Here is a 12362-nt window from a genome sequence, read left to right as displayed (position 1 = left end):
TATATAATTAATTATACCTTATGGACCTTGTAGGTCATCTAGTCCAACCCCCACCCCACCCAAGAGAGAGCCTGCCTACACCATTTCTGACAGAGGCAGTCCAGTCTCTTCTTGAAAGCTTTCAGGGATGAGGCACCCACAACTTCTGAAGCAGGAGTGGGTTCCTGCCGGCATTACTACCGGTTCGGTGCCCAAAAAACCCCTGCATAAATGCAGTGTTATGTGGACATGCCAAGTTCCACCACTAATAAGAATTCTCTGGAATTCAGAAAAATTTCTCCTGTTTGGCTAACTTCCAGACTGTCACTCAGCTGAAGTCCCAGCCCTCTCACGGAAGTCTATTTAAAAGATGAGTTTGAATTCGTTACTGTTCAGAAGGCAACAAAGAGGGATGCCCAGAGCAGGGAGTTCAGGATGTTTGACAACTCCGGAGCAATCATTCTTACCATCTTTTTATTGGCCCGTGTTCCTGGATGGGTACGTACTGTATATTTCTATGAAGATATAGCAGTGGAAATGGGAGAGTGTAGACTTCTCAAAAGTTGTTTTTTATAATGCTGATGTTGTGGCCAGCCAGCAGCCAGCAGAGCTGGAAGCAGATTCAGACAGTGAGGAGTTTGGGGAGGAACCTGGGCCAGTCCTGGAGTCTGGGGAAGGCTCTGATGAGGGCTCTGTGTTGGAGGCAGAGAGGGGGGCAGAGCTGTATGCCAGTTATCAGCTGCCTTCAGAGTCAGACATCAGTGAGGCAGATGAACAGCTGGAGTCTGTCCCCGATGTGCACAGGCGCAGAACTGCCAGGCGAAGGGAACAGCTAAACAGGGGTCAACTTGGGAGTTAGGCCATAGGTGGACGATGAATGGCCAATCCCAGAGGAAATAAGAGAGGAGTGAAAGGGTTTGCAGGAGATAATTAGTTTGATTAATTGGTTCCTGTCTCTCCGAGACTCCTTGCCAAGTTTGCAGATATCAGCCTGGCACCTATCTATGCCAGATAAGGTCTATGACTGTAAATCTTCCCTTGAAAGACTTTGCTGGATGCGAATGAGCAGAAGTCACAGGAAATTAATAAAGGGGTTTTTGTTGGGACAAGGAGTTTGCTTCATGTTCTTGGGAAGCCTCGGTCAGAATAGCAGGGTGTCTTACTATGAAGAAGAGAACAAGTCTTCAAGTGCTTAGAGCAGAGGTGTCCAACATTCTGGACTTCAACTCCCAGAATTCCGCAGCCAGCATGTTAGAACTAATTGTTCGGCTTTGATGTAAGCAGAAAACTATGTGTGTTTATTTCAGTCGTGTCTTTGGAATCTCAGAAATGCCAGTGCTTCTTCTTCTAAACATGTGCTGCCCTCCATAATCCCTTCCCCAACTAATCCCCTCCAATGTGATGTTCCATATGGCTACCTGGGAGTCCCACCACTTCTACCTCTTATTTTCTTATTGAAGCCAGAAGAGCTGAAAGTGGTTTCCTCCTGCAGATGATTTGGATGGCAGCAATAGAACATCACGTGCCATATAGCAAGGATGACTAAAATGACACCACCATCCCGCGCTCCCTACTCCTACACATGTGCGCATGACCCCCCCTGAACTCCTCCACATGCTGCGCGCATGTGTGCACAAACCCTACCCCCCCGTGCCCTGTTGCGGGCCTAGCAGGCCTCCTTGAAGCCTCCTGAGACCAAAAACGGGATGTGGGGACCATGTCACAGTTCCATCACAAAACCGCGGTAGACTAAAGCGCGTGTGACTAAAGCGCGGTGACAAAACCGCACCATCAAAACCGTGCGACAACAGCGCGCCAACAACAGCGCGCCAACAACAGCGCGCCGACAGAAGCGCGCTGTAACATAACCCTAAAAATAACCCTAAACCTAACCCTAAACCTAACCCTAAACCTAACGCTAAACCTACCCTAAACCTACCCTAAACCTAACCCTAAACCTAACGCTAAACCTACCCTAAACCTAACCCTAACCCTAAACCTAACCCTAAACCTTACCTTAAGTGAAATCGCGCTTCTGTCGGCGCGCTGTTGTCGGCGCGCTTTTGACATCGCGGTTTTAGCGCCGCGGTGTTGTCGGCGCGCTTTTGACGTTCGCGGTTATGTCGTGCCACGCCATGTCACACACCCCTGTGACGCCTCCTGCGTTTCCACAGCAGAGATCCGAAAATCAGCTGGCTGGTGGGAGGCGTGCACTCATGTACAGTGGAGCTGAGCTGGGGCGATGGCTTACGTGCCTGGAGAGGATTCCACGTGCCACCTGTGGCGTGCGGGCCATAAGTTCACCATCACAGCCATATAGGAATTCCTACGCCAAGTCCGACTGGCATTTTAATGAAAAAGAAAAGAAAAGATTTAAGCTCGCAATTGTTCATGCACTACTAAGTGTCTGTCTCTTTTCCAGGTGGCATCTCAGGCATGTTCCTACCCTTGCCAGTGTCCCTCACAAGCTCCCCCCTGCCCTCTTGGCAACAGCCTTTTGCGAGATGGCTGTGGTTGCTGCAGGGTATGTTCCCGGCAGCTTGGGGAGCAGTGCTCGCTGCAGGGACCTTGTGATCACCACAAAGGGCTCTACTGTGACTTTTCCCAAGCCCAGAAAGACAGCGGCACCTGTTTAGGTGAGCAGTTTGATCCTATTCTTCTCCTTTTACCAGAGCATAATTTGCATGTCATGGATAGCGATTGTTCCACTCAATATTTGTGCTGGTCCCCCAACTACTCCCATTTCTGGGGATCAGTTTGGAATTAGCAATGAAGAAAGGTAATGTTTGAAAATGTGGGTTTTCCCCAGGGGTGGGTTTCTCGCCCCGTTCCAACCGGTTTGGTTGGAACGGGGCCGGCGGCGTCCTCATGCACGTGCGTGGCGCACGCATGTGTACTAGCATCTGCGCGACGCTCCAGGTGCTCCTGGACGATCGCGCAGGCGCTGTATGCATCCTGTGCATGCGTGGAAGCGCAGAACTCATCAAAACTGGGTAAGGACCACGGGCGGGCGGGCGCGCCCTTCGCCGTTCCCGGAAGTTACTTACTTCCGGGTTCGGCGACCAACTGGTTCGCAGGGACCGCCGCGAACCGGTTGAAACCCACCCCTGGTTTTCCCCCAATAGTATGGTTCGTCTAGGAGGGAGGATAAATGATTAAACTGTCTAAAACAAAGACTTAGTGGGAAGAGTTTTGTTTTATCTTGCTGTTTTTATTTGTTAGACTAGACTCAATCTCAATCAATTTATTACAGTCTTAGACCAGGATAAATACAAATGCTCAGTAAGCATACAATTAAAAATTCTAGTATAAAATAATAAATAACAACTAAAATCTATAATAAAACCCAGTTTGTCAATTATACATGGTCTAACTATACTAAAATTACAGTCCATAAACTGGCCTGTTGTAGGTCACTGCTAAAAGAGAAGTGACTAAGCAGTGCAAAGGGTTTGCCACAATTGTTATATACCGTATTTTTCAGAATATAAGATGCATCGGAATATAAGACGCAGCAAGATTTTGAAGAGGTACATTTTTTTAAAAAGGTTTTTGCGGACCTCCCAAAAACGGCCCATTTTTTGCAAAAACGGACCTGGTTTTTGTTTTTTTTAAATGGCATGAATAGCCTTTAGGAGGCTTGTAGAGTGCTCCTGGGGGGTGGGGGTGGGGCAAAACCGAGCAAAAAATGACCTATTTTCCACTCATTTCTGCCCTCCCCAGCCCCCAGGAGCACTCTGAAAGCCTCCTAAAGGCTATGCACAGCCATTTTTGCAAAGGGGGTGAGGTTTCAGGAGACTAAAAATGCTGTATTCAGTGTATAAGATGCACCCAGATTTTCAGCCTCTTTTTTGAAGGAAAAAGGTGCATGTTATACTCCAAAAAATACAGTAACATCACTATGGTGGAGACGAATCCCGAGTGCTGCTGCGCAGAATCTGGCCACCTGTGCTGTAGTTATGGACTGTTCATCCTTAAACAGCCACTGAAGAAAGGTTGTATGAGAACGCCCAGAATACCTAGCAGTTATTGGCAGAACATGTTTTTTCCTAATCTCTTTGTAAAAGGAACATCTAAGGAGCATGTGACTCACAGTCTCCACCTCTCCACCTCTCCTGAGTCACAGGGACAGAGTCCATCAATGGTATGGGCTAGGCTAGGCTAGGCTAGACTGAACTAGCAGGTAAAAAGACAGACAGACAGATAGACAGACAGACCATGCCAAAGGAGGAGGGAGTGAAGGAATTGGCTATGTCTAGCTTTGAAAAATGGGAATACAGTAGAAAGCAAGATATGATAGCATTGTTCAAATCCTTGAAAGAATATTGCACAGAAGAACCTTCTTATCTGTCATCCCAAGACATAAGACTGAATAATTTTCTCAACTTACAGGAAGGCAGACCTTTTTGAACATCAGAAAAAGCTTCTTAACACCAGTTTAGTGCAACCAATGGTGAGGGAACTGGTGTGTTCCCTTCAGTGATGTTTTTCAGGTTGAGATTGGATGCCTTCATTTGGATTTTTGCAGAAAACTGGATTTGATGCTTTACCCTCCTCTATACTCTGATGCTACAAAAAGCTTGTTCTTTATAAGAAGATTATAGAAGATAGATTTATAAGAAGATAGATTTCATCTGCACTTTAAGGGTAAAAGCATTGTCCAATTTACTAAGATGGATAATAGGCTAAAATAATCTCTTGTGTGGTCTCTTGATATGAATGATCTACAACAGTGTTGTTTCCCAGCCTGGAAAATCTTAAAATTCCAGAATTCTTAGTAGTGTCTATGCTGCCTGGGGGATTCTGGCAGTTGAAGTCCAATATCTATAATCAGTGGAACAACTTGCCCCCAGAAGTTGTGAATGCTCCAACACTGGAGGTTTTTAAGAAGATGTTGGATAACCATTTGTCTAAAGTGATGTAGGTTTTCCTGCCTAAGCAGGGGGTTGGACTAGAAGAGCTCCAAGGTCCCTTCCAACTCTGTTATTCTATTCTACCTCAAAATTATCTCAGTTGGGAAATACTGTTCAACCCATTTCCCAATTCATTGGTTCTACGAAGCCATATTTCTATGTTCCAAGATTTCATGGACACACTTACTAATCTCTTTTCAAGGACTTTAGTGTGTATTCATACTGTTCAGGGGAAAAAAAATTCAAATGAATCAAATCAAACCAAAGCAAGCATTCATTCATTTCCAATCAATGGGAACTTCAATGAATGGAAATGCATCTATTTTTGTTTTTATTACTCTGTAGTGGGAGCATTATTTTGCATGGAAGAAGGAGAACTTTAGTTCGTTCAAAGGTCATGAAGATTAGCCAAAAAGAGAGAACGTTAATAAAATTGTAAGTTTTATTTTGTTTAGATAAGTGGCAGTCTGTGTGTCCATTCTTTAGCACAGTATACTAAAAATGGCTACCCTTTGACATCTTCATGGAATTTGGCAAGCCGGGGACTAATACACCGGAAATGTCATGGCATTTGATTGGAAAATACCAAAGGTTACAGACATCAGAAGACTCATTGGATGGTAATTAAAATGAAAGCAGAAAGAAGGGAGGGAGGATAAATGATTAAACTGTCTAAAACAAAGACCAATGTCTGGGTATTAATGATGGATTTTCTGACATTTGACTGCTTTTGTAGAAAATATGGCTATATTTATAATAAAATATGCACAGCTTTCCATTCCATTTAAGATAAAGGTTCCCCTCGCACACATGTGCTAGTCGTTCCCGACTCTAGGGGGCGGTCCTCATCTCGGTTTCAAAGCCAAAGATCCAGCGCTGTCCGAAAACGTCTCCGTAGTCATGTGGCTGGCATGACTAAATGCCGAAGGCGCACAGAACGCTGTTCCCTTCCCACCAAAGGTGGTTCCTATTTTTCTACTTGCATTTTTACATGCTTTCAAACTGCTTACATGCTTTCTACTAGGTTGGCAGAAGCTGGGACAAGTAACGGGAGCTCGTTCCGATACGTGGCACTAGGGATTCGAACTGCCAAACTTTCTGATCGACAAGCTCAGCGACTTAGTCACTGAGCCACCGTGTCCCTATTCCATTCTGTTTAATGCCACCCAATTTAAGTGTGATGGTTGCTTAGGTGGACTGTACATATTCTGTGTTAAACCCCTGCTCACACACACCTTTGTGTTCCTCCTCTAGCTTACGAAGGGTCCTCCTGTGTCGTGATGGGAAAAACCTATCTAAATGGAGAGAGCTTCCAGCCCAGTTGTCAGCTGAAATGTATCTGCATGGATGGGTCCATTGGCTGCATTCCCCTTTGCCCTGATGGGGCACATCTCTCTCCCCCTGATTGTCCCTTTCACCAGTGGGTAAAAGCGCAGAGCAAGTGTTGCGAAGGAGAGTGGGTCTGTGAAGGAAGCAGTCAAAAGACCCCTTACAAGAAAGGTATGGTGGTGAGATGGGAGAACTATGAACGGGGATAGAGAGGAGATGCTGTAATTGCTGAATAAAGGTAGATCTTATGGCTCTGTAGAACTCATCTTGGATGAAGTCAAGAGAAGCCCAATAGTATTGAGGAAGGAGAGAATGAGATTGTTTTATGCACTTAGGATTGGTAAAAGGAAGAGGGTCATAAGAAATTACTGTGGCTTCTATGCATGCAGAACTATAGTATTCATTATACTGGGCAATGTTCTCCCCCCCAAAGTTTTTTACTTTTTTACAAACTTATCAATGCGTGAACAGTGTGGCACCTGGGTGTCACACAGTCTACAAATAAAACTAATAGAATTAATCATAGTTATTACTTTCAACCAACTCATATATTTCTAATAGTAATATGTATTTATATTAAGTTGCAGCCTGTCATTATTCAATTCCATGTTTTCTCTTACTATTGCTCTTATTTTATTATATAAAAGTGTATACATTAATATTCCCCTTTTCTCTTATTTCTATCACTTATTCTAACTTTTAATCATGTCACCCTTTACTAAAAAAAAACACATTTTCTTTCTATCCTGGCTAACTTCTACTCATGTCACCTACCGAAAAAAGAAAGAAAGAAAGGAGAGAGAGAGGAAAAGCAAAGCAATTCAGAACAACAGCAAAAAGGAAAAATCATCTATCCGTCATCTCTTGCCTGCTTCAATACTTTAATTGCTATGCTTTTATTTTTGACTTGCCTCCCATAGTCTCTCTAGGATTTTTATCTCTTTCTGCATCTACTTCTTGGCTGTTCAATCTAAATATTCTTCCCACCTCTCCTCTCCTCCACTGCCTAATTTCCAGAATTTCTGTCCAGGCTCCTATCTCCATTTCAAAGGACTGGGCAATGTTGAAGGAAAATGGTGCTGATCAACGCTAAAACAAAATCTTGAAACAGAGCCAGGAGCTTACCTGCCTACTCCCTTCCAAAAAAACCGAAAAAAGGGGGCAATTGAAATGAGCTCTTCAAGAACAAGAACTGTCTAATAAAAATTCATTAGGGGGAAAAAAAGAACAAGAACTGTCTAAAGATTTCAAAAGAAGCAGTCTATTGGACGACAGAAAAAAAGGATTGTCAGTTAGAAAATGTTTATAAACTATTGGCTGAAATCCCCGCATCATATTAAAGATCACAGTATAATGTGATTTGCTTGGATGTGCTTGAATGGATTGTGTGAACTCTGTTGAGTTGCAATGATACGTCCAGAGTCTGTCAGAAATTTACATCCTGATCACCCAGATATGCTACTCTTATTTATTAAGAGAATAGCTTTCTCATCAGTTCACAGAAATCTTAACAAAGACTGAAAAAGAAGTTTTCTTAATTAGCTGAGATACTGAATTGAATCCGATAATGGAAACCTCTCAGCTGCTGCTAAGATTTCTGTAATTGTATTCTCTTCTCTTCCAATAATTTGTGCGAAGAAACCTTAAGAGACTCTTGCTTTTGGTTGAAGTGGGCTGCCAAGAGCTTTAAGAACCATGGTTTGTGGCTTAGTATTTACTCCTTAAAACATGGGTGACAGATGAAAGCTCAGCACATGTGAACTAGACCTAGTTTCTCTTTCGAAGAAGAGCAAAACAGACAGAAGTAATCCAGGTAGACCAAAGTTTACTGCTGTCCAGTGATTTAAACATCGTAACATCCCTGCCTTTTGGTGCCACCTCTGTGAAAACTTTACCTTACTTGCACCTAATCTAATGAATTGATGGAATGAGATGAGAGCCTGTGAGACTAATAACGGACATTAAACATTTTAGAATAGAACAACATGGTCTCCAGCAATCTCTTTCAGAAAGAGATGTTTCAGTATTTATCTCTTGCTGGGCAATCCTTTAAAATTCCTCTGTAAGTGACCAATCTCCCATATGTGTAACTACCTTCTAAGGTTGTCCCTCTTGGCCCTAAGATGGGTATCTTTTTGAATACACACCACTCCAATATGCTGCATTATTTCTGGATGAGATAAAGCGAGTGTGGATTTAGTTCAATGGAAGTCAAGTCTTTAAATCAGTCTTCTTCAGCTTGGTGCCTTTCAGATGTTTTTTGGGCTGCCGCAGCTTGGCCAAGTGAAAAATTTAATGAGGTCAAGGCAAGCTATGTGGAAAAGAAATCACACTTCTTAAAAAAATAAAATTAAAAAAAAATTTGGTTGCCCAGAAATGGATAGACTGACATTAAAGATAAAAGAGAAGGAAGATACAGAACATTTCCAAATATGGGATTTGTTTTATAAATGGTTGGATAATAGCAGTAGAAATTAGGAGCTTGGAAAACTTTATTATGTAAGCAACTGACCCAGACAATACACTGTTCAATATATGTTAATGGAAAATGTATAAATAAACTACACACAAACACACACACATATATATACAGTGTGTCTGTGTGTTTATATATATGTGTGTGTGTGTGTGTCTATATATGTATGTATGTATGTATGTATGTATGTATGTATGTGTGTATGTGTGTATGTATGTATTTAGTGTCACTAAATTTATCAGCACAAATACAACACACACACACACACACATATTGGGACAACCCCTGGTATGTCCCAATTATGGGAGGAAGCTAATTGCTTCCATTCTCTATCTATCGGCTCGTCACAAGAGACCATCACAACAGAAACCCACGGGTCTTTTCCCGTGTAATATTGAGATTGTCGGCAACGTTTTGGCGAAGTTTCACTTGTCATCTTTGGGCCAAAAACACCAGCCTGAAGATGGCGAGTGACACCTCGCTGAAACGTTGCTGGAAAGACCCGAATACAACAAGACCAGCATACCTACATGAAAATCTACGAAAATAGATAGATAGATAGATAGATAGATAGATAGATAGATAGATAGATAGATAGATAGATAGATAGATAATTAAACCTCTTTTACTTTTAATCTTGTGAATTTGCTCATGGAAGTTCTTTTGCCCATCTCAGTTTACAGGAACAGATTTGCTCACAAGCCTGAGTTAAAGCTTAAGTCGACACTGAATGACCTTCAGGTGAACTGCTTGGTGCAGACTACTGAATGGAGTGTCTGTTCTAAGACTTGTGGGATGGGCATCTCTACCCGTGTGACCAATGACAACCCTCAGTGCCAATTGGAGAAAGAGAGCAGGCTGTGCTTGGTTCGATTCTGCAACGTCCCTTTGGACCGCAGCATCAAGGTACTGTGGCAGTTGAGTGAAGTGGGTGTCACATATCAACTTCTTCAAGAGGCTGGGAGCAGAGTTGGCAGGGACTGGAAATGATGGAGACAAGTTGAATAGTCTATGTCAAGAATCTCCTGAGTTTTTAGTAGGCTGAATTGAACTAATTTTCATTGAGGTAGCAAATATATCTGATTGTGCATTACAGGGAGGAGGATACATCTGGGAGCTGAATGGCTTCCTTAGACCTGTGGGAGGGATGGCAGAGAATGGGGGTGTTGGTTTGATGAGAGAAGGGGCTAGCAATGGTATCTTGGTAGTGATGGACAGAGGGACATGTGACAAAAGACAAGGTGGTGGTGTCTAGTGTCAATTTTGCCTTTCAACCTCTAGACTGAACCCCATTTCCTGGTCATCAGATCCTCAGTGGGCCTAACTTAGGTTGCTGCCTCTTAAAGCCTAGTTAGCCTGTAATGAGATAGTCATCATTCTGGTCTTTACCATTTCTCCATGTTTGCTCCCTAGCATAAGAAGATCTATTTGATTGGTATTCCCAAACATCTGATGGACCCTATTGATTTTCAGAGGAAGTTCTCTGTAGGACCTGGTGCATGGGTTGGCCAAAATCTTAGTCATCTCTTGGAATGAGAGGGTAGCAACAGCCTTGGATTGTTTTGTACCCATTGTATTTATTTTAATTACATCACTTGGAAGAGGTTATCAAGGCACCTCAGTCCAACCTCTTTAGCCTTCCAGATTAAAACATCCTTGACAAATTCTGTCCAGCGTCTCCAGCAAAGGGGAAGCTGGAGCACATATTTTAGTATGTTTTAATTTTTTTGGGGGGGGATATCCATTCTGAAAGATCCTTCAGAGGGCGATGGGCTTGTGGCTTGGTTTTTTTTTTTCATAATAAACGTTTTGTAAGTAGCACAAAAAAACTGTAGAGCTGAGAGAAAATGTGCTTCTGAATTGTATTTTTCATATTTATGCCCTGCTTTTCCTCTTAAAAATTCAAGGTAACATTCTCACAGTGTAGATGTTATTTTCATAATAAAACCATAAAATGTGTTTGGTTGAGAATAACCCAAATGGCTGAACTGGTTAAGTAGCCCTAAGGACAGGTAGCTGTAATATGTAGTAGTCAAGGCATTTCAGGTTTCTGGTACTGAAAAATAAAGCATTTTCAGGACCCCGGAGAGCTCCATGCAAGAACACTGTTTTTAAAATTAACTATCATTGTGAAAATTGTTGTTTTGGCATCAGTCTAACCAACACCTTAAAACAGTGCTTCTCAATCAAGGCACTTAAAAATGTGTGAACTTCACTGCTGAGTGTATATCACCATCCCCCAGACATTTTATGAACTTTTTGCAACCCTGATGTGTTACATACCCAGAAAGATTTCACAAAGTTGTTAAAAATCTGTAGAGATTCTCAGTCATCCAGGTCATGGTTGTCCCAAAGATGCTTTTTCAGGAGGCAACTGAACTTTTTTCTTTGTTTCACCTCATCCAAGAAGCTTCTTCAGCTCTGAAAATTCTGAAGAAGCTTCTTGGATGAGAAGCGAGACGTCTTCAAAGAAAAAAGTCCAGATGCCTCCTGAAAAACCACCTTTGGGACACAAAGTTGTTAGTTATCTGAAGCTGAAATCTGAAAGCTTCCCGGTTTTCCCCATCTAATTGAAAGTTTAAGATCTTGCCCCCACATCCACAAGTCCATCACATGGTCCAATCTTCCACTGGCATGCTGGCAGTTCCACCCATTCAGTTCTGGTCAGGTGCAGAGACAAAGGATGACCTTGGCTTTCTAGAAAGGAATTTTGATATGGCTATATAGCATCTAACTCCGTACAATCCCCCCTCCCATTTTCCCACAATAGAAAATGCATAGTAGAGTAATAGAAAGGGTGGCAGGCCAAAGACCCAAAAGAAAAGATGGCTGCAGGCCTGACATTGGGTCTGCCTGGGAGGGCAGCTCCATCCTTCTCTCCTTCTGATGCAAAGTCATATGTCATAGTTTTGATGGCATGACAACCATCAGGTTGAAAAAGGCTGGGATAACTCAGAACCCATCCAAGGGACTTGCACGTCTGTAATCCTTCTTTCTTTCCAGAGAGGGAAGAGGTGCTGGCGAAACCCTAAATCTCGTGAGGCCATCAACTTTGAGTTCACCGGCTGCACCAGCATCCACTCCTATCGGCCAAAATTCTGTGGCAGCTGTACGGACAATCGCTGTTGTATGCCACGTATCACCAGCACAGTGGAAGTGGAATTTCAGTGCCCAGAGGGAGAGTCGTTTGTCCGGAAAATGATGTTCATCCAATCTTGCTCTTGCCGTTATGACTGCCCTGCAGGTTATGATGTCTTTCTGGCCAGTTCCCACCGGTCAATGGTAGGGGACCACGTCAAACTAAAGAATCCGTAGTGCTGCTCCCACTCTAGATCCAGCAGGCTGAAAGCGTCTAAAGATGCATTTGCTGATCATCTTTTAGATGAAATGGAAATGATCTCAAATGATCCAAGAGATCTCATGTCCAGAGACCAGTAACACAGGTGGGTTGCTGCCAATTCAGCCCGGATTCAGTGAACCGATAGCGGGGGGGGGGGGGGAGGCTGAGCCCACCTGCCAGGACTTTTCTGTGCATGTGCAGAAGCATCGCCCACACGTGCGAGCGCTTACGGGAGCGCGCCCGAACCGATAGTAAAAATATGAGCAATTCACCTCTGCAGTAACATACATCTGGCATGTTGTGTTTTATGACACGGCTGATATAT

The 12362-nt window shown here is 43.1% G+C and overlaps 1 protein-coding gene across 1 annotated transcript; it reads left to right on the top strand.

Annotated features, from left to right (window-relative positions):
• The first annotated feature begins 414 nt into the window (after nt 1-414).
• On the top strand, nt 415-12012 carry LOC106537580 (CCN family member 2-like). Its single transcript, XM_087728035.1, has 5 exons — nt 415-477; nt 2402-2615; nt 6147-6392; nt 9374-9603; nt 11701-12012. The coding sequence occupies exons 1-5, from the start codon at nt 415-417 to the stop codon at nt 12010-12012; spliced, it is 1065 nt and encodes a 354-aa protein (XP_087584161.1).
• The last annotated feature ends 350 nt before the right edge of the window (nt 12013-12362 follow it).

Source organism: Thamnophis sirtalis, unplaced genomic scaffold (assembly GCF_051295495.1).
Source record: "Thamnophis sirtalis isolate CommonGarterSnake01/CBP01778 unplaced genomic scaffold, rThaSir2_p1.2 scaffold_13, whole genome shotgun sequence".
NCBI classification, from domain to species: Eukaryota; Metazoa; Chordata; class Lepidosauria; order Squamata; family Natricidae; genus Thamnophis; species Thamnophis sirtalis.
This window is presented reverse-complemented; position numbering and strand designations above follow the sequence as displayed.